This window comes from Chelonoidis abingdonii, chromosome 11 (assembly GCF_003597395.2).
Source record: "Chelonoidis abingdonii isolate Lonesome George chromosome 11, CheloAbing_2.0, whole genome shotgun sequence".
Classification (NCBI taxonomy): Eukaryota; Metazoa; Chordata; order Testudines; family Testudinidae; genus Chelonoidis; species Chelonoidis abingdonii.
This window is the reverse complement of record NC_133779.1, coordinates 56,199,286-56,217,034: the sequence shown is the minus strand read 5'-3', so window position 1 is coordinate 56,217,034 and position 17,749 is coordinate 56,199,286. Positions and strand designations below refer to the sequence as shown.

General features: G+C 56.5%; 1 protein-coding gene across 1 annotated transcript; it reads left to right on the top strand.

Annotated features, from left to right (window-relative positions):
* Positions 1-4,347: 4,347 nt before the first annotated feature.
* PSENEN (presenilin enhancer, gamma-secretase subunit) lies at positions 4,348-11,459 on the top strand. Its single transcript, XM_032804712.2, has 4 exons — positions 4,348-4,429; positions 4,530-4,612; positions 10,576-10,680; positions 11,149-11,459. Exons 2-4 carry the CDS (start codon positions 4,552-4,554, stop codon positions 11,286-11,288), a joined length of 306 nt encoding a protein of 101 aa, XP_032660603.1. The 5' UTR covers positions 4,348-4,429; positions 4,530-4,551; the 3' UTR covers positions 11,289-11,459.
* Positions 11,460-17,749: the final 6,290 nt, after the last annotated feature.

Below are 17,749 nucleotides of genomic sequence, written 5' to 3'. Positions count from 1 at the left end.
TTCAAGATAAAACTGTAACCGGAGAATCGTCACTGAGTGGATGTGTTTCCAGCAGGTCCTGTAGGGAGAGGTTCTGGGCCCTGCTGTGTCATGCCTTTAGCAGTGATCTAGACAGTTTGCAGCTGACACAAATTTGGGGGAGTGGGAAATATTGAAGAGGGCAAGGCACTGACACAGCGCAATCCTGGCACAAGCGAACAATTCATGTTTTAAGATGGCTAAAGGTCAATGTATCCATCTGGGATGTCGGCCGGAGTTAGGGATCAGAGATGCTCTCCTGGGGAGCCACGACTCTGGAAGATGTGGGGTTGTGGTGGAGAATCAGCTGCACACGAGTTCCCAGTGCGATGCTGCAGTTCAAAGAGCTAGTGCAGAGCAGAGGTGATTTGACCTCTGGATTTCGCCCAGGTGCTACCACGACTGGGATCCTGGGTCCTGTTCTGGGGCTCTCCGTCCAAGAAGGATGTGGATAAATCAGAGCCAGGTCAGAGAAGAGCCACAAGAATGATTCAAGACTTAGAAAACCTGCCTGAGACGGACAGACCAAGGAGCTCACTCTAGTGTAACACAGAGACGGTTCAGGGGTGATCTGATCCCCGTCTACCAGCACCAGGGGAACAGATCTTTAATAACAGGCTCTTCCAGCCAGCAGGGAATGGTCAAACACCATCTGACGTTGTTGGAAATTGAAGCTAGACAGAAATAAGGTGCATTTTTTTCCAGTGAGGTTTATCAGCTAGTGGGACAATCGTCCAAGGCTTGCGAGGGATTCTCCATCACTGGCCATTTTTAACCTGAGCTGGGATAGGTTTTTCTCAGAGCTCTGCTTTCGTCCAGTTACTGTGGGGCAGGTCCCTGGCCTGTCAGACAAGATGATCACAAGGAATCTGTGAATCTTTCCCACCAGTGGCTTCTGCCTTCCCAAGCAACTGACGCTGTCCTCATGGAACAAGCTGGGCCAGATTAATCTTTTGTGGGCTCCTGCAACTGGACCATGGCCCAGCCCCCTGCTCCCTTGTGCTCCACACCAAGGTCCCGTCGAGCCTCTTCCCTCCAGGCCACACCCATGCTCCGCCCTGAAGCCCCGCCCCATCTTAGCTTCTCCCTCCCCCCCGACCCCGGGGACCTTGCCCGCGCTCTGCTCCGAGGCCCCACCTACCGTTTGCAAAGGGTGTAGGGGGCAGAGAGAAGCAAGCAGGGGGGAGAGGAGAGAGGAGTCAGTGGAGGATTGGGGCAGAGCACAGGTGGAGCCGGGGCAGGGCCACAGTCCGGGCACCGGGACCCTTTCTGTGTGTGGGCCGACACAACAGCACCACTGTAAACCCAGTGCTGAAGATAGGACCATCCCTGTGCCATGGGGAGGTGCCGAATGTCTCTGGACAGCATTTCTGGACAAAACCACACAGCATCTCCAGGCCATCGGTATCACAGAACCAGACTGTCTAGTAGGGCAGACACTGGTGTCTTTTACCGGGATCTCTGCACTCGTCACACGTGCTCCATCAGTTGCAGACACGTTTGCTTTTTGTAACCAATGGATTTTGCCATTGTCAGTGTGTTGGGCACAGCGATTTCTGTGCCACGCATCTGGTACTCTCTGTTCTGAACAAAAGACAGACTCTGTTCCATCAGTGGTCTCTCTGCATTTGACATCATGGAATTTCTTTCTACCGTCTGTTGCCTCATTCTATGCAATCCTACTTCCCCTGCTAAACACGCGTCTTCTTTAGTCAAGAAATAAAATAAAGGCAAATAATGCAGTGACTGCAGGAAACTGGCATGGCTCTTTTGAGATTTACAACTGGTTCCATGGTTTACCTACAACTGAAAACAATCCGAGTGGCATAACCCACCACCTCATCTAACTCCATCCCCATCACATCTATGTTAATGCTAGTCTAACTACAAAGCTTCATGTACAATAAAACAAATACTAAGCATGCAAGAAAATGATTTCACATATTTCAGGAAAAAGAACTTCTTTCTGTGTAATGATTAACGTAGTTTGAATGTTCCGAAAGGCAGATGACTAAACACTGTGAGAACTTGCAATTGGTGCAATAGGTGTTAAGACCATGATGCATGTCTTCTCATTTCTGGTCTGAATAGACTGAGCAGGAGTTATGCCAAACACTTTGATTTTGCTGACAAGCTCCCGCACACATGGTTGACAAATCAGCCATTGCTCGTGAATTTTGGTGACCATATGTATATGCATGGGACTAAACACCAAAACTTTGTCTTGGTAACAGACGGGTTTGAAACCAGGAAGGTCAAAAGATGTTGGAAAAAGTTACCACCAAACTTTTAACAAAAACTACTTCTGGAGCCCTGGGACCCGTATTCTCACCCTATACACTAGTGTAATAATCAGACCCCTTAGAGAGGTCAATTCTGAAGTTTCTGTCTAGTCTATTCATGGTTGAAGTTGTTCAGGATGAAGTTTGGCTCTCCAGCAAGGGTTGAGCCAAACTGATGAGATGAAGAGGCTGACATGTGCTTGGGGCTCTCTTGAAAATCATCAGTGGGGTGGCTGAAGATGACACGCTTTGGCCATTGAACATGAACAGCACTCACATATCATGAGTTTGAACCCAGTCCTGTGCCATGTCCAGAGAATGTGCCTTGGGCGTGTCCCTTGCATTCCGTAGGAGTGCCTTCAGGAAGATTTGCCCTTCCACCCAAGTTTCTGAAGTAAAAGGCGATATTTCAACGACTCCAAAATCCACCTCAGACCCTGATTCTGCTTCACAAACACTGACTAAGAAAGCACCCGGGAGCCAACAGAAGGAAAATGAAAGACTCGGGATGCAGTCTGGTCACAGTTCTGGTTGCCCTGTCTCAACAAAGTTACAGTCGAATTGGAAAAGGTGCAGAGAAGGGCAATGAAAATGATGAGGGGGGATGAAACAGCTTCCATAGGAGGTGAAATTAAAAAGATTGGGACTGTTCCTCTTAGAAAAGAGACAGCGCAGGGGGGAATATGATAGAGGTCTACAAAGGGTGACTGGTGTGGAGAAAGTGAATATAGAAGTGTTATTTATCCCTTCACAGATTACAAGAACTAGGGGTCCCCTGATCAAATTACCAGGCAGCAGATTGAAAACAAAGAAAAGGAAGTAGTTCACACAACGTACAGTCAACTTGTGGAAATGACCGCCAGGGGATGTGGTATGTACATGAAACAGCGATTAGATGAAGAGGGTAAAGGCCTAAGTGCATTTAACAGGCTGTATATAAGCAATTGACTTCTTGGCCTAGTAGTTAGTGTGGTTGATGAGACCTTTGATAACCCTTTCAGAAAGGAATGCAAACGCAGCCTTCTTGGTGTGCTAAAGATCCTGTTACTGTGTTTTTGGGATGTCCCTGACTTGAGGACAGGGCACTGAGAGCACAAGCAGAGCAAACCAGAGAAGTGCCTATCCAGTGATAAGATTAGTAGCTTTATTGTTAATAGTCAGAGAGACATGTTCCCTGCTCCAGCATGGAATGGGGAATTTGGTCATGACTATTGCTCTGTGATGAATCAGAGGAGTGGATGGGGATAAATGCAGGGTATTACTCGGGGTAGGGAAAGAAAGACTCCAAGCTTGGTGTAACATAGCCTTTGGTAGTCTCGCAGGCTGGGCCCTGCAGCTAGGCCTGACAACAGGCACATCTTACAAGGGATGTCCTTGTTTCTTTGTTGCTGTACAAGATCGGGAGCTGCTGAGCGCAGTCCGGAATCTCCCGGGCGAACGTGTTAATTAATAACAATGCTAATATTGGAAGGGAGTAGGGCAGGGTGTGAAGAAAACAATCCCCTATTTTTAAATGGAACGTTGGTAACCATACCCCCATGGACAAGGCAGCTGGGACCTAGCCTGAAATTAACAGGGCCTGGGATCCAAACTTGGAATAAGCTGTGGATTTTGTTTCCTGCTAGACAGACCCTCCCAAGCCGGGGACAGAACCCAGGAGTCCGGGCTTCCAGGCCCACCCTCCTCTAACCACTAGACTCCCCTAAGCCCCTCAGAAAAAAAGCTGGGAAAAGAACCCAGGAACCTGAGCTCCCAGCTATGGTCCAGGTGACCTCTAACCCCTTGCCAGTCCTGACCCCAGCCCCGGGGCATGCTGGGAGTTGTAGTCCCCACTCCAGTAGGCGAAAACCGGTCCTGCCTGGATCCCCGCCTAGCACCATCCTGAGCCTCGCACTCCTGGGGACCAAACAGCCCAGGGAGAGAGTGAGGAGCGGCCCCGCCCAGTCCCTCGAGAGAACGGGACTACAGCTCCCAGAATGCACCGCGGCAGGATGGCCGCCCGCCCTATTCTGTTCTGAAGGAGGAATACATCCCCCAACATGCATCGTGGGCCGGAACAGATCCCGGGACTACAACTCCCGGCATGCAGCGAGGCGGGCGCATGCGCTGAGCGTGGCTAAGGAAGTCGGGTAAGTGTCTCAGTGGGGGCAGCCGGGTCCCCCTGTCCCCAGTGCGGGGGGGCGCGGCGTGTGTGGGCCCCTGGGCTGACCCCATTGCTCCTCCCCGCAGCTGCCCGTGGGCCGGCGCCGGCATGAACCTGGAGCGGGTCCCCAACGAGGAGAAGCTCAATCTGTGCCGGAAATATTACCTGGGTGAGTCCGGGGCCCGGCACGGGGCGGGGGGCAGGTGGGGGGCAGGTGGGGTACTGGGCTGGGGAGTTGTGGGGAGAGGGAGAAGAGGGGGCATCGGACAGGCAGGGTGGGGAGGACAGGTGGTGTGCTGGGTGCCCAGGGGTAGAGATTTGGGGAGGAAGAGAGGGCACTGAGCAGAGAGGGCGTGGTGGGTGCCCAGGTGCTGCGATGGGGGGGAAGGGAGGGCACTGGGTGGGGAGGAGAGGGAGTGTGGTGGGTGCCCTGCTGCTGGGAGGGGCGAAGGAAGGGCACTGGGTGGGGAGGAGAGGAGTGTGGTGGTGCCCAGGTGCTGCGATGGGGGGAAGGGAGGGCACTGGGTGGGAGGAGAAGGGAGTGTGGTGGGTGCCCAGAGTGCTGGGATGGGGAGGGGAGAGAGAGGGTACTGACAGGCCGACTATAGTCGGTGGCTGCACGGGCAGTCGCTGGATAGGGGGGAAGGAGGCACTGGGACTGGTGAGAGCAGGTGATGGAGGGTGCCACAGCCGTGTAGGAGTGCTGGGGACGGGAGGCAGCTGGGGCCATGGGCGACGCGTAGAGGGACGTGTGGTGGGGTGGTGCCGGGCTGCTGGGGGATGGCGGAGTGAAGGTAGGGCACTTAGGCGTGGGGAGGAGGGTGTGGTGGGCCCTGAGCGGGGTCGGGGGAAATGTTCAGCTGCCGAGAAGCGCGAGGGAGCATGGTGGGGAGGAGAGGAGGAGTATCGTGGGGTGCAGGTTCGCTGGGCATGGGGGGAGGGAGGAGAGGGTACTGGACAGGGAGCATGGTGGGTGCCCAGGTGCTGGGATAGGGGGAAGGAAGGGCACTGGGTTGGGGAGAGAGGGGAGTGTGGTGGGTGCCAGTGCTGATGGGGGGAAGGAGGGCGTCAACTGGTGGTTGTTGAGGAGTAGGGTATTGTGTTGGCCCGCTGTGGGTATGGGGAGCGATAAGGGGGCTACTGGTGGGGAGCAGAGTGGGAGTGTGTGGGTGCCTCTGCTGGGATGGGGGGAAGGGAGGGCACTGGGTGGGGAGGGGGAGGTGTGTGGCGCTGCCCTGGTGTTGGGATGGGGGGAGGGGAGAGAGAGGGTACTGGGCAGGGAGCATGGTGGGTGCCCAAGTACTGGGATGGGGACAAGAGGAGGGGGTACCGGGCGAGGAGGAGAGGGGTCATGGTAGGTGCCCAGGTGCTGGAATGGGGAGAGAGGACGGGGGGTGTCATGGAGTCACCAGGGCAATGCTCTGGAACTACTCTGTACGAAGCTAGTCAGCGCTCTGGGGGAGCCTCCTCTCTCTGAGCAGACTGTCTCCGGAACAAGAAACTCACACAATTTTGACCTTCCTGGGTCTGACCTCAGATCATTCAGCATCCCCTTCCACACTGTGTGCTTCCCGCAGCGAGTGCACACAGGTGGGGCTCCTGGGGAAGCCAGTGGGCCCTGCACCCCAACTCCACAGGCAGACATGACTCTCAGCCAGTCGGTAAAACAGAAGGTTTATTAGTAGGAACACAGCATAGGGCAGAACTTGTTAGTGCAGAAATCTGTGATTTTCAACCAAGTTCATCTTAGGGGGAGGGGAGCCCAGAGCCATGATTCTCGTCCTCCCCCTGTTCCCGTAGCCAGCTGAGATTGACTCCCTTCCAGCTGCCTGGCCCCTGCCCTCCTGATGCTCCTCTGGTCTTTATCTCCCTTCTGGGCCAAGAGTCACCTGGTCGCATCCCCCTCCTGGGTCTCAGGTTATGAAGCGGGTGGCCGTAGCATCCATGTAAACAGCTGGATCAGCCCCTGCAAAAGTCACACACCCTTATTTCCACCACCTAGACACTGGTGCAATACACAGGGAAACTGAGGCACACAGCATTCATGCAGAACAGTAAGACTCCCATAGGCTCACATACAACATAACAAGGGAAAATACCCCCTTCGAAACTGAACTAAGCAGGGTCACTTTAGCCAGTGACCTGGAGAAGTTCAGGCCTCCCTCTCCAGGACAAACATCAGCTGTAATATTTGCACCCCCCCTTAATGTGGACCACCTCCATCTCATAATCGTAGAAGGACAGACTCCACCTGAGGAGCGTGGCATTAGCCCTTTCATCTGGTGTATGCATGGCAGGGCAACTGATCCGGGTACACAATGAAGCGCTGCCCAAATAGATCTGGCTGCAGCCCGCTCCATGGCCAGGCATTCCTTCTCTAAGGCTGCATACCCCTGCTCCCAGGGCAGCAGCTTCCTGCTCAGGTACATGATGGGGTGTTTCTCTCCCTTTGCATTGGCCTGCCTCGGCACCCAGCCCCATGCGCAAGGGGGGTGGGAAGTATCTCTTTGCCCCACTCAGCTCCAGGGCACTGGTTATAGACAGGCAGGTATTCTGAGCCTAGCACAGGGGTAGGCAACTATGGCATGGGTGCCGAAGTCTGCATGCAAACTGATTTTCAGTGGCACTCACACTGCCTGGATCCTGGCCACCAGTCTGGGGGGCTCTGCATTTTAAATTAAGCTTTTTAAACATTTTAAAAGCTTTATTTACTTTACATACAACAATAGTTTAGTTCTATATTATAGACTTAGAGAAAGAGACCTTCTAAAAACGTTAAAATGTATTACTGGCACGCGAAACCTTAAATTAGAGTGAATAAATGAAGACTCAGCATACCACTTCTGAAAGGTTGCTGGCCCCTGACCTAGCAGCTCCTCCTCCCTGCCAGCCAGGTCATTTGCAATTTCACTGACTGCTTCAGTTTCAGCCAGCTGAATTTGAATTCAGGGAACCAAATCCTCAGTGGTTACAGGAGCAGGGCCTGGATCCTGTCCCAGAGATAGTCAGTCATCCCTCAACAGGAGGTCACTGCCAGTATCTTGGAGAACTCCAACTACCAGCCAGCCCAACCCCTCCTGTGTCTGCACAGGGATCCGGGCCGTAGGCAGGGCGAGGGGCTTCATCCCTGGGACCTTCATCCAGGTCCCACAGCCCCTCAGCATCTGGTGAGGCTGCACCACCTGGGGCCTGACAACAGTACTCTCTGTCCCAGGCAGGGGCAGCTCCAGGCCCCAGCACGCCAAGCTGGGGGAAGCCATGGAGGGGCACTCTGCCAGTCACCGCGAGGGCGGCAGGCAGGCTGCCGCTGGTCCCATGGCTTCGGCGGACCATCCACAGGCAAGCCGCCGAAAGCAGCCAGCCTGCCGTGCTTGGGGCGGCAAAATCCCTAGAGCCTCCCCTGGTCCCAGGAATGTCTCCCCACCCCAGGAATGTCTCCCCATTCACCACCACCTTCCCCAGCACTGGGGATTCGAGGGGCCTGAACCCAGGAGAGTCCATGCAGACATATACGCTGGGACAGGAGTGGGAGCCAGTTGGCCACATCATCCATCTGGCTAAACAGCTCTATGGCCTTGGGACCCAGAAAGGGGGCTAGACACTGGAGCCTTTTGGCAGGGCCAGCCTGGTTCCAATTGCCAACCTCCCAAAGGCCATGAGATGGGCATCTATCTCTCCCCCCTCCTTAACCTGCGGCAGCGATTTAGTGTTGAGGTTCCCTGCAGAATTAGCACCTCAGGGTCCCTCTGCCTCTTAGCTCCGCCATCGCCAGTTCCAGCTGCCTGTCTCTCCTGCTGTTCTGCTTCATGCCTTCCCTGTCTCTCATGGTCCTCTGAGTCCTTCGATCTCAGCTCCAATTGCATCCGTCTCAGATCCTGGTGGAGACCCCCGGTGGTCGGGGACAGGGTCTCTGGAACACCCGGCTGCTCCTAGCCTCTCTCGGGCCCCAAGCTGGGTCAGCAACCAGTGTGGGTCCTGGGGTTGTCTGGCTGCTTCCAGCCTCTCTCATGGCTCCAGCTGAGTCAGGAACTGGCTCCTCAGAGCAATCCTCCTCTTCCAACTGAGCAGTCAGCTGTGCCTTAGTGAGCTTTCCAAAGTGCAGCCCTCTCCTTCTGCACAGCTCTACAATGTCCTTCTTAAGGAGATGGTTCTAGGCTATCTCCACGCTGTTGCCAAGTGGTCACGGACTCACAGGCTGTGCTCTCTCAGCTCCCCATGGTCCTTTGGAGGAACCCCCTCAGTGCGACAGCCCTTCTCGGGGGTCCACTCTCTCGGGGGTTAAGCTGTAGGCTCCTCCGCGTCCTGGAATCACACCTCTCTGAGCCTTCAGGATGCCCATCTCTCGCTAATCCCCCTTTGTTTTACTGCTCCCCAGTCACTTAAACTGCGCCCCATGGACAGAGCATCCTGGATTATCCCACTGCTCCCACCACTTGTCACGGAGTCACCAGGGCGGTGCTCTGGAACTACTCCCTACAAAGCCAGTCAGGACTCTGGGGGAGCCTCCTCTCTCTGAGCAGACTGTCTCCAGGACAAGAAGCTCACACAGCTTTGACCTTCCTGGGCCTGACCTCGGAGCATTCAGCATCCCCTTCCACACCTTATGCTTCCCGCAGTGAGTCCGCCCAGGCAGGGCTCCTGGGGAAGCCAGAGGGCCCTGCACCCCAGCTCTGCAGTCAGACGTGACTCTCAGCCAGCCGGGGAAACAGAAGGTTTATTAGCTGACAGGAACACAGCATAGGGCAGAACTTGTTAGCACAGAAATCTGTAATTTTCAACCAAGTCCATCTTAGGGGGAGGGGAGCCCAGAGCCATGGTTCTGGTCCTCCCCATGTTCCTGGAGCTCGCCAAGACTGACTCCCTTCCAGCTGCCTGGCCTGCTCCTCCTCTGGCCTTTGTCTTGCTCCTAGGGCCAAGAGTCACCTGGCCACATCTCACTCCTAGATCTCAGGTTATGAAGGGGCGGCTACAGCATCTGTGCAGGCAGCTGGAGCAGCCTCTGCAAAAGTCACAAGCTTCAGTTTCCCTGCGTATTGCACCACACAGTATTTGTGCAAAACAGTAAGACTCACATACAACATAACATGGGAAAATCCCCACTTCGTCACTGGGGGCTCCGGGCAGGCAGGGTGGGGAGGAGGGGGGCATGCTAGGAGCCCGGGTGCTGAGACTGGGAAAGAGGAGAGGGCACAGGGCAGGGAGCGTGGGAAGGAGGGGGGGAGTGGCAATTGCCCAGGTGCTGGGATTGTGAGAGAGGGGAGGCTAGGGGGCATGATGGGTGCCTGAGTGCTGGGATGTGGGGGGCAGGAGAGCGGGCAACCACATGCCCCGGTGCTGGGATGAGGGGAGAGGAGGGGGCACCGAGCAGGGAGGGTGGGAAGGAGAGGGGGCGAGGCGGTTGCCTGGGTATTGGGATGCGAGGGAGAGGAGGGGGCACTGAGCAGGCAGGGTGGGGAGAAGAGGGGGCGTGCTGGGAGCCCGGGTGCTGGGATGGGGGGAGAGGACGGGGCACCGGGCAGGGAGGGTGGAGAGGACAGGGGGCATGCAGTTGCCTGGGTGCTGGGATTGTGGGAGATGGGAGGATAGGGGGCATGATGGGTGCCTGAGTGCTGGGATGTGGGGGGCAGGAGAGGGCACAGGGTGGGGAAGAGAGGGGGCGTGCTGAGATGTGGAGGGGCAGGAGGGGGCACCGAGCAGGCAGGGTAGAGAGGAGAGGGGGCGTGCAGTTGCCCGGGTGCTGGGATGAGGAGGATAGGATGGGGCATGGGGCAGGGAGGGTGGGAAGGAGAGGGGGAGTGGCAGTTGCCCTGATGCTGGGATTGGGAGATAAGAGAGGATGGGGGCATGATGGGTGCCCGAGTGCTGGGATGAGGGGGCACCAGGCAGGGAGAGTGGGGAGGAGAGGGGGAGTAGCAGGTGCCCAGGTGCTGGGATGGGGTTTGTAGGGTCGAGGAGCAACGGGTATAGATGGCAGCCACCCAGCGGGCCATGTTTTTTTGCCAGCCTCGAGGCTGCCTGCCATGTGACCCCTATGCTGCCTGGTGGCAGCTCCTGGTGGCAGTGTCCTGGCTCGCAGCCTGCCAAAGCCTGATGAAGTGGGGGTCTGACCCCTCTCTGCTGCCCTCTCCCCAGGTGGCTTTGCCCTTTTGCCTTTCCTCTGGCTGGTCAACGTGCTGTGGTTCTGCCGCGAGGCCTTCCTGGCACCTGCCTACACCGAGCAGCCGCAGATCAAGAGTTGTAAGTGGGGCAGAACCTGCTGAGGGGTGGGGGGTTGGGTACAGTGCTGCAGCGAGCTGGGGTGGGAATGGCTCTGTGCTGGGAGCAATGCCAAGGGCATCGGGGGCAGGGAAGGTGTAATTGGGGCTGAGCTTGGGGGCAGGGACCAGGGCATGGCAGGTGGCTCCTTGGGGAGGGGGGTAGAAGGGGGGTATTGAGTGTAGACTATGGGGGCAAGAGGGGTGCATTGGGGGTGCAGCTAGCAGGCAGGGCCTAAGGCATGGAGGACAGTGCCCAGAGGACTTGGAGAGGGTACTGGGAGTGGAGCTGGGGGGCAGGGCCCGGGGGGGCAGGAGGGAGGGGCCCCTGGGGCAGGGCCCAGTGGAGGCCATCAGGGCAGGGGACAGGACCCTGGGGGCAGCAGGGAGGGGCCAGTGGGGCAGGGCCTACATGTGATGGGCACCACACTCAGCCCCCTGTCTCTTTCAGACGTCCAGCGTTCAGCCGTGGGGCTGCTGTTCTGGGTGGTCGTGCTGACCACATGGGTCACCATCTTCCAGACGCACCGGGCCCGGTGGGGCGAGCTGGGCGACTACCTGTCCTTCACCATTCCGCTGGGTATCCCCTGATGGCGCCCCGCTCAGAGGGCATCCAGGGGGCGCCCTCCAGCTGGGACCAGCGGGGCTCATGTTGCTGCCCGAGCTGCCGTTCCTGGCCGGGGATGTCGGTCCTCCACGTGCCCAGTTCTGCCCCGTGATCCCAGCTGGGCTCCAAGAGAATCAATAAAGCTGAGGCCCGTTTCCCCCTGTCCCACTTGCTCTGCGGCTGTCTGTGGGAACACCGGGGGGGGAGGGGAGGAGTTCCTGGTGGGGAGGTGTGTAGGGCCCAGAGAGGCAGCAGAGACAGGCAAGGACACTGCAGTGATTCAAGCCACCTCAAGTGGGGGAGGGCAGCGTGTGAGGAAAGGGGGTGTCCCTGCCACAATAGTCTTGGCTCGTGCCTTTCCTGGAGGGACATGCACATTCCCTGCAGGGGTAGAGACCAGAGAGGCAGCATGTAACTTCTCCTGGTTGAGAATCAGAGCCATGGCTGCACAGCTGTGGGGGGGAATGGGGCAGGGGTGCTGGGACACAGCTATTTCTGGGGAAGGGTAGCTGTGGAATAGCCACACATAACGCCGCATGGGGATGGCTTGCCCAGCCCTATGATGCAGCCACCTCTGTGGTGGGGCATCTGGGAAACAGCCGCACACAATGCCACATGGGGACACCTCACCCAGCACTAAGATGCAGCCGCCTCTCGGGTGGGGCAGCTGGGGAACAACCACACATAACGCTGCATGGGGATGGCTCACCCCGTGCTGAGATGCAGCCACCACTGGGATAGGGCAGGCGGGGAGCAGCCGCACAGTGACATTCCAGAGGTAGCTGAGCACAAGCTGTACAATTGTAACTGCAGAGGGCAGGAAGGAGCCCTTGGCTTTCTCATAATGAGGGCTCCCTCCACCATCAAGCCTCTTATGAAGAGCAGGGCTGTAAGCTAGGAGAGGATGCAACAGGTGCTCCTGTCATCTCCACACCTGGCTTTAATAGGAGGAAAATTATTATTTATGGTCCCTTGGAGCCCTGGGCATGGAGCAGGGGGGCAGGGCAAGAGTGAGGGTAGGATGTGGCCAGGAAGCGGCAGGCAGGTAGGGAGGAACAACTGAGATGTTGGCACATTAATGCCACACTAGAGCCTGGGCCCCAGAAGGGAGCTGGGAGAACTGGGGCAGGCCGTGACACTGGATATAGACTGACAGAGGTTAGATCAGGGGTAGGCAACCTATGGCAGCATGTGAGCTGATTTTCAGGGGCACTCACACTGCCTGGGTCCCGGCCACTGGTTCAGGGGCACTGCATTTTATTTAATTTTAAATGAAGCTGCTTAAACATTTTAAAAATCTTATTTACTTTACATACAACAATAGTTTAGTTCTATATTATAGACTTATAGAAAGAGACCTTCTAAGAATGTTAAAATGTCTGACTGGCACGCGAAACCTTAAATTAGAGTGAATGAATGAAGACTCGGCACAGCACTTCTGAAAGGTTGGGTTAGATTGTCAGCGGTAAATGTGGATTTCACTGCAGCTGGCACCCGAGTGTTTCCATCCTTGACAATTGCCTGCTACAGCTCGGCAGCGTAATGAAAATGCAGCCTGAGAAGCGGCTCAAGTGGAGCTCAGGTGATGTACAGGTGTGTTTTGGCCGGGGATGTTCCCAGGGTGTTGGAATGGGGTTAAAGCTTTAGCCTTTTGCATCTTGCTGGCTCTGTCGTTAAACAATGGTCTGATCCTCCCATTGTGTGACATCCTCCCAATTTCCCACAACTGTGACTATTTCAAACAATAGAAATGGATGGGGAGGCTTAAACCCCATAATTTTTTGCCACTGTGAAAATTTAAGTTGATAAAAATCTAAAAAAAATGCTTAAAACTAAACCCTAATATCTGCCAAATTGATCAAAAATCCAAATTGGATTCTGCCGGCCTGCTTAGGGCCAGCAGAACCCCGGGGCCTGGCTCTTGTGCCAGAGCAGGGGTTGAAGGGTACGTGGGGTTCAGAAGCAATGGAAGTAAAGGTAAAAATGGGGGGGGGTAGCGTTGTACCTGCACTTGGCAGGATTTTATTTTTGTTTTCTGATTCTGATGGATATTAGTTTCTTTTAAACTTTTTTTTTAATTTAGATTTTTGATTTACATTTTCCCAGTTGCATGAGCTTAGGGGTTTCACCATTCTCTTTATGTTCGTCAATTTAAATTTCCAAATTGTACCTGTTTTCGCTATTGAGGGGCTAGTCTGCCTGTAAATTGTGATTATTGTGGATGGAAATAGTTTAGGTCGGTGTGTCTGCAGTGATACCCCTGCCAAACCTAGTTTTACAACAGTGATGTGGACACTAGAGGAATCCGAAGTGGCAGTGTGGATAAAACAGAAGCAGTGTGGGTCAGAGATCGCACTGGGGAAGGATCGCAAGAGATGGTCCAGCAGGGTAGTGTCAGGGGTCTGCTATAGACACCTCCCCGCCCACACTCCCAGTCAGATATTTATGTGGATTGAGATCTCTAGTGTTAGAAATACGTCTGTGGATGGTGTCATTATGGGAGACCAGCTCACCACACCCAGCTTGGTGAATAAAGTGCAAAGGAAGGAGAAATCACAACTCCAAACTTGGCAGTAACTGGCAAGGGGTCATACCGGGCAGGAACAGGCTGCGGAGGGTGGCATATCACTAGTGGAAGGGGGGCAGCAGTGGGCTGCAGCTGCGAAGCAGGCCCAGCTCATTCTGGGCTGTGTTAATGGGCGTGTTGGATGTGAGACACGGGAGGTCGATGTCCCGCTCTGCTCGGCCCTGGTGAGGCCTTGGCAGGAGTCCAGCTCTGTGTGTGGCACTTTGGGAAAGGTGGGGACACATTGCAGTGAGTCCAGATGGCAGCAGCAAAACTCATCCAAGGGTTAGAAAACCTGACCTGGGAGGAAAAGTTAAAACCTGGGTGGGGACCCGAGAACAGTTTTCAGCCATGTGCAGGGCTGCCCTGGACAGGCTGAGGATAGTTGTTCTCCATGCCCGGAGGCTGGACAAGCAGCAACAGGCTTAATCTGCAGCCAGGGAGAGTGAGGGTAGATATTAGGAACCACTTGCTAGCTCCCAGGGGAGTTCACCCCTGGACTTGGCATCCAAGGAGGTCATGGGATCCCCCCCAGTGGAGGTTTCTAAGCCCAGGCTGGACAAACCCGTCAGAGCTGCTCTAGGGTTACTTGGTCCCACCTCAGTGCAGGGGGCTGGACTAGCTGCACTCTGAGGTCCCTTCTAGTCCTGCATCTCTGTGATTCCCAGGCAGGCTGGTGACTGAATCTCTCTAACAAGTAGGGCCCAGGATTTCCTGGCTGTGGCAGCCAGCAGATTTCCTCAGCAAAACCCCCTGGCAGCTGGATCCACAAAGGGGCTTCAGCACCCAAGTCCTGCATGCAGGGGCCCCCAAGATCCTCACAATCCCTGCCCGAGTCCTGATGCTGTGGAGAGGTGCTCTGGGGTTCACAAACCAAGTGTTCCCTGTCTATCTGGGCCAGGCGGCCTGAACCAGGCACAGAGAACACCTAATCCCGGAACCAGGGGCTAGGGGCGTGACTGCTCAGCCTGATGTGGAGCAGGGATTGGCCCCTGTCTTTCCCCTCCCAGGGAAACCCTTAATATTCTGGCCTGAGTCCCTCCTGCTCCATGTTGGTTATGGAGTTCTTGGGCCGGAGGGAGGAGGAGTCTGTGCCTGGGCTTGCAAGGAACTGGGGTTTATCAGTACATGTCAGTTGTGCAGGATGCACACGAGCCCACCTGTCAAGATCTCCCTTGCCTGTCAGCGCACAGAGAGGCAGCGCCAGCAGACTGCAGCCTGAGACCAGTGCCACAGCTGAAGGCTCCTGACCTGTCTCTTTAGACAGGGGGTGAGACCAGTTTGTGTTTAACGCTTTAACCAGCTTTAGCCTTTCCAATCTCAACAGTGCCTGTCATTGACTATTGGCTGACCCTGCAGGCCGAGCCCCCCCAATTTCCTGCCACGCTCAAAGCGTCACTGGCTTCACCTTTCAAAGACGACACTGAGCGCTGTAATTGTGCACAGCCACGACCTGTAAAATGCAACATCGCTCTTGTCTCCAGTCGAGTCAGCCAAACCCGGCTCTGCCCCAGGGAAGCAGCTGCTCTGGGTTCAGGAGCGCAGCACTGCCCCTGCTGAGCCCCTCACCCTGCTCCCTGGAGCTAGTAGCTGTAGAGGGGCAGGGGTCTCATGCCAGCTGCTGGGTGAAAGAGGCCGAGTTGCCCTAGGAAAGTGTGGCAGGTTGGCAAGCAGGGGTGTTGCCCTGACTCCGAGCAGGGCGGGGTGTCATGCCCCATGGCTCCGGCTGGAGTCTCATTTATTTAATCTCTTCATTAACAAGCTTGACCCAGCATGGGCGGGTGAAACCTGCTGACGCGGGGGAGGGGGGGAATTGGGCAACCGGGAGTGGGATCAGCCCTGGATGAGCTTGCCCATGGGAGGGACAGACAGGGAATGTGACAGCGTGAAAAAGCAAGGGTGTGGCATAGGGCCCCTGGTAGGATAGATGGGGGCTTGTCAGGCAGAGGGAACGGGCACTGTGCCAACAGCCAGCGCGCTGCCAGGTGCATCAGGCGCGGCACTTCCAGCAGCGGTAGACGGGTTAGCACTGCCAGCCAAGGGGCAGCTCAGAGCCCAGCTGGAGGGGTCCAGCTCTGTGCTGTTGCCCCACATTCCGGACATGGGGGTTCACACTGGACCCAGTACAGTGAGGGGCTGAGCCCAGGCGCAGAGAGTCCATCTCACGTGGCTTGTTTGACCGGGCACAAAGCAGGCTGACAAAGGCTGTACTGGCCTAGAAATGCTGTAGGGGGCGCCAGGGAGTTGTTGGCATTGCTGACACACTTAACTCCCCACAGCGCCCCCTGCAGCCCATTGCCCCCTGTTGGGCCCCTACCCTGCTCCCTGCAGCACAGCACCTGCACTGAGCCCCCCCACACACACTCCCTGCAGCACAGCGTCCCCTGCTGAGCGCCCGCCCCCTGCAGCCCATTAGCCCCTGTTGGGCCCCCAACCTGCTCCCTGCAGGACAGCGCCCCCTGCAGCCCATTGCCCCCTGTTGGGCCCCCAACCTGCTCCCTGCAGCACAGCAGCCTCTGCAGCCATTGCCCCCTGATGGGTCCCCACACTGCTCCCTGCAGCACAGCACCCACACTGAGCCCCCCTGTTTGTGTCCCTGGCTACCCCTGCCCCCACCATCCTGTTGAGTGGGGAGCTCAACCTTCATTTTGGACTGTGTCGGAGCAGTATGACCCTCCCACACTCAGGACTGTACCCAAATCCCTGCCCCCTTCTATCCTTCCATCTCAGCCTCCTGCCCTGTCCCCACCTCTGCTGGATCCTTCCTCCTCACCATCCCCCCACCAGCCCAGTGCAACTGGGGGGAGAGGGTCCTCGATGTGGGCTGAGCTGGCACCCACTCTCTGCCCCATATTGCTCCACCCGCCCCTTCCCCTCCTGGTCCAGGCTGCCCAAGACTCCCTGCATTACGGGCAGTGGGAGGCAGCCTGCACGTGGACAGAGGAGCCTATCCCCTCTGTGCCCAGCAAGCCAGGGCCTGGATGGCTCCCCCAGGCCCAGCCCCCGCCCAAGCCATGCCTCCTCTCTCGCCCCCACTAGGCCACAGCACAGGAGAGGACAGCCTGTCAGGTGGCTGGTGAGTGCCCTGGGGGAAACAGGGAAACTGAGGCACACACAGCATTCATGCAGAACAGTAAGACTCTCACAACATAGCAAGGGAAAAATCCCACTTCGTCAACCTCCTAACTTCCCCTCCCCCTGCTAGCTAGGCCCAGCCTTGCTTAGTGTCCCCACCCTGCCAGCCCTTCACCCGGGTGCCCTGGCTGAGCCTCAGCCCGTGGACCCAGCTGCACTGATGTCCTGGGTCAGAGCCCAGGGGCCAGAGGACACAAACACACACATGCACTCACAAGCATACGCTCAGGTGTGTGCCTGAAAAGTCAGATGCACAAGCACACTCACCCCACCCCTTAACAGTGCACAAACAGACCTCTCCCCCCACAATGCACATGCGTCCATGGCAACAACCCACCCACACATTCCCCAATGGCACCTTCCCCCTCACACACATACATTACACACACGCACACCCAACAATATGCACACATCTCCACACTAACACACCCACCCCCTGGCAGTGCTTTCACACACACATGCGCAGGCCCACACACCCTCTGGCTGATGCACACACACATGGATCCAGTGGCAGTCATCAATTTCCGCTCATCTATTTTGGGCACTAATTATATCGCTGCCCAGCTGGAAGCCCAGCCTTGGCTCAGCCTCAGCCCCCTGCTTGGAACCAGCCAGCTGCAGGGGGGCTTAGGATACTCCCCCTTCACCCCCAGCCCAGGAAAGACCCCCCCACCACTCCAGGGAGTGGGCCATGAGCTAGGCCACTCCCTGCTGTGCCCTGTCTGCTGCAGGTCGCCCCAGTCT